General features: G+C 37.2%; 1 protein-coding gene across 1 annotated transcript; it reads right to left on the bottom strand.

Annotated features, from left to right (window-relative positions):
- Positions 1 to 376: 376 nt before the first annotated feature.
- LOC109697954 (olfactory receptor 6K3-like) lies at positions 377 to 1,324 on the bottom strand. Its single transcript, XM_020181863.1, has one exon. It carries the CDS (start codon positions 1,322 to 1,324, stop codon positions 377 to 379), a length of 948 nt encoding a protein of 315 aa, XP_020037452.1.
- Positions 1,325 to 3,397: the final 2,073 nt, after the last annotated feature.

Below are 3,397 nucleotides of genomic sequence, written 5' to 3'. Positions count from 1 at the left end.
CTCAATCTCTTTTAAGCAAAAAAATAACCAACATAAAGGTATTGTGAAAATAGAATGAAGGACTACATAAGGGAAAAACTTAAATTTACAAATGATAAATATGATGACTACTTAGGCCAAAATCCTTCATTGATTTGGAAAAGATAATACCACATTGTTTGGGATGGTAAGGTAGAGAAAATACTCCTTTACAGTCTGTGAATAATGTAATGCAGATTTCCTTTACCAGAGTAAACAACAGTCCTTAAGTTAGAAAACTGAGAAGACTACCAAACCAACAACATGACAATAAGTATGCATAATGATTTTAGAAGATTATTAACATTTTATACTTATGGAGGTGATGAGGCGTCTTTGAGTACTTATGGCTGTCCCATTAGATCCCAGGGATATTGAATATCTTTTGAGAACAGAAAATTTTCCTAATAGCATCTTTCATGTCTTTGTTCCTCAGACTATAGATAATTGGGTTGAACAACGGGGCAAGGACAGCAAACATCAGTGCAATGGTCTTGTCCAGTAGTGGTTGGAAGGTAACAGAGAAGCGCAGGTACAGGAGTGACACGCTGCCAAAAAATATCAAGAAAATAGTAATGTGGGCTGCACAAGTGGAGAATGCCTTCTGACGGCTCTCTCCTGAGGGAATTCTCAGGATCACAGTGATGATTCTCAAATAGGAGAGGGTAATGATAGAGACAGAGGTCAGAATGGAGACAGCATGGATCACATCTTCAACCAGAATCATAGAGGTGTCCGTACAGACCAAACGTAGCACAGGTTCAAAGTCACAGAAGAGTTGATGTATTTGGTTGGGGCCACAGAAAGGAAGAGTAGAAATCCACACAATCTCTGGCAGTAACACAAGGAAGCCGAAGATGCAAGAGCCCGTGGACAACTGGATGCACAACCGAGGGGTCATAATGATTGCATAGTGGAGGGGGTTACAAATGGCAACATACCTGTCAATGGCCATCACTGTAAGAACTAAGCCTTCTGTGACTCCAAGTGAGTGGAAAAAATACATCTGCAAGAGGCAACCAGTGAAAGAGATGGTCTTCTTTTCACTGACCAGATTAGAGAGCATTTTGGGAATGGTTACTGTGGTATACCAAATCTCCAGGAAGGAGAAGATGCTGATAAAATTGTACATGGGATTATGAAGACGGCTATCCAGCTGGACAGCAAAGAAGATCATGAAATTTCCAGCAATAATGAACATGTAAATCAAGAGCAGAAGAACGAAGAATAAGAGGCTGCCATTCTCAAACTGAAGGAAATCAGAGAAATAAAATTCAGTCACCACTGTCTGATTCTCCTGGTCCATATTTCCAGTAATTTCACTTGTTTGCTGATGGAATAAAATATAGTCAAAATTCTAAGTACATTCAAAGAGGAAACAAAGACTTCTTTTTCACCTGCTGAGAAATGCTAAAATAATGCTTACTTTAAAAATATGATGTGAGTTGTTTTTGTAAGTTATAAAGGGATTGCCAAATTTGCAAATGTTTTTCCATAATTATACCTTGTATTGTCAATTATTATTTTAGGTAAGGAAACATATTGATATTTAGATATTTTAAGTCCTATAATCTTCCCTGAATGGCAGTTTGGTGACTTTTATTGCCAGCCTTAAGATTGTTTAGCGCCTGCCTTTCACTGCATAGTCTGAGGAAAATATTTTACATATAAAGATGATACATAAAATATTAATTGGGGTTATTATTATAATTATAAATTAGAAACAATTTAAGTAGATTTTTATTTTTCTGAGATGAAATATTGGGAACAAAAAATAAGTTGTAATAAAATGAACTCTCTATGGATAAGAACAAGGCCATTACTTTGATCACATGATAAAGCGAGTGCACACAAGGGAGGTATGAGGATAGGTAAGACACCCAAAAAACTAGATAGCATTTGTTGCCCTCAATGCAGAGAAATTAAAGCAGATACTTTAAAGCAACTGAGGCCAATAGGAGAAGGGTACCAGGAACTAGAGAAAAGGTTAGATCAAGAAGAATTAACCTAGAAGGTAACACACATGCACAGGAAATCAGTGTGAGCCAACTCCCTGTATAGCTATCCTTATCCCAACCAGCAAAAACCCTTGGTCCTTCCTTTTATTGCTTATACTCTCTCTTCAACAAAATTAGAGATAAGGGCAAAATAGTTTCTGCCTGGTAGCGAGAGGGCTGGGGGGAGGGGGAGAGGGTGGGGGGTAAGGAAGAGGGTGGAGGAAGGGGGTAGAAATGACCCAAACATTATATGCACATATGAATAAAAGAAAAAAAATCTAAGAAAAAAAAGAACAAAGCCATTAACTGTGACCCTCTTGAAAACTGAAATGTAGGTACCTGTTTCCCTTGGGTGACCTCATCATTGACAAATGAGTAAAAAGAATAGGCCTAATATTAAACAGAATATACTTTACTTTAAAATACAACAGCCAGGACCCATGTAATAGACCTGTGTGTTCAAGCTAATCTAATCTGCACTCTAAAGAATGTTAGTTAACAGTTGAAGTGCACAAACCTACAAATCACATTCTAGAAGTAGTGTAGTGGTATTTGAAAGACTTTAGTCAGCAGTCCACATTCAAAGGCAGTATTGGCAAGAATATCAGATGTCTTTATCCATATCTAGACACTAGTGTTCATTAATTAGCATAAGGCAGATTTTTTCAAATTAAAAGTGTTGATATTTTAGACCAGCTAATTCTCTCTTGGGGGACAGGGGAAGCTGTTTTGTGCATTGCAGGATATTTGCAGCACTCCTTATCTCAACCAACTAAATGTCAGTAACTCAGCCCCCTACCCTGGTCATGGCTACTAAAATGTCTTTATAAGTGATCAAATGTCCCCACTGGGGTGAAGTAGATTGAAAAGTGTGCCAGTTAAGAACTACTGGCATAGAGAAAATGATTTTTAATGAAAAAAAAAAGGTGGTGGAGGTATATCTAGATATATACAACCCTTTGCTTGAAGGGAATAAGAAGGTGATGAGCCAGACAATGTATGGACAGGAACAATACACACGTGATGCATTCCTGTCTGTGTTCCTTCTTTAGTGGGGGATTCATCACCTAATCTCACTAGAAACTTAGCTTTACTACCTGGGAGAAATCTGTTACATTTTTGTCTTCAACAGAAACTTTAATTCATTCAACTAATCAAGAAAATCCTAAGAACAGACAGTTGGGACTTCCATGAACTTCTAAAAACAGGTTCAGTGGTATTTTTGTGTCTATTTGCTGATGTGTTTGCTAGGTTATTGAAGATGGGACCTCCAAATGGAGAGATCTATTGATATCTACCAAAAATAGTCAGGCAATTGTGAAATGACCTTAGATATAATAAACAGAATTATTTGAAATCATAATACAAGCATCTATAAAAAG

The sequence above is a fragment of the Castor canadensis genome, chromosome 11 (genome assembly GCF_047511655.1).
Source record: "Castor canadensis chromosome 11, mCasCan1.hap1v2, whole genome shotgun sequence".
In the NCBI taxonomy this organism is placed as follows: domain Eukaryota; kingdom Metazoa; phylum Chordata; class Mammalia; order Rodentia; family Castoridae; genus Castor; species Castor canadensis.
Note: the sequence above shows the minus strand (reverse complement) of the source record. Positions and strands in the feature narration are given on the sequence as shown.

Coding starts and splice junctions, on each gene's coding strand:
- LOC109697954 (XM_020181863.1), bottom strand. CDS start 1,324: ATGGACCAGGAGAATCAGACAGTGGTGACTGAATTTTATTTCTCTGAT.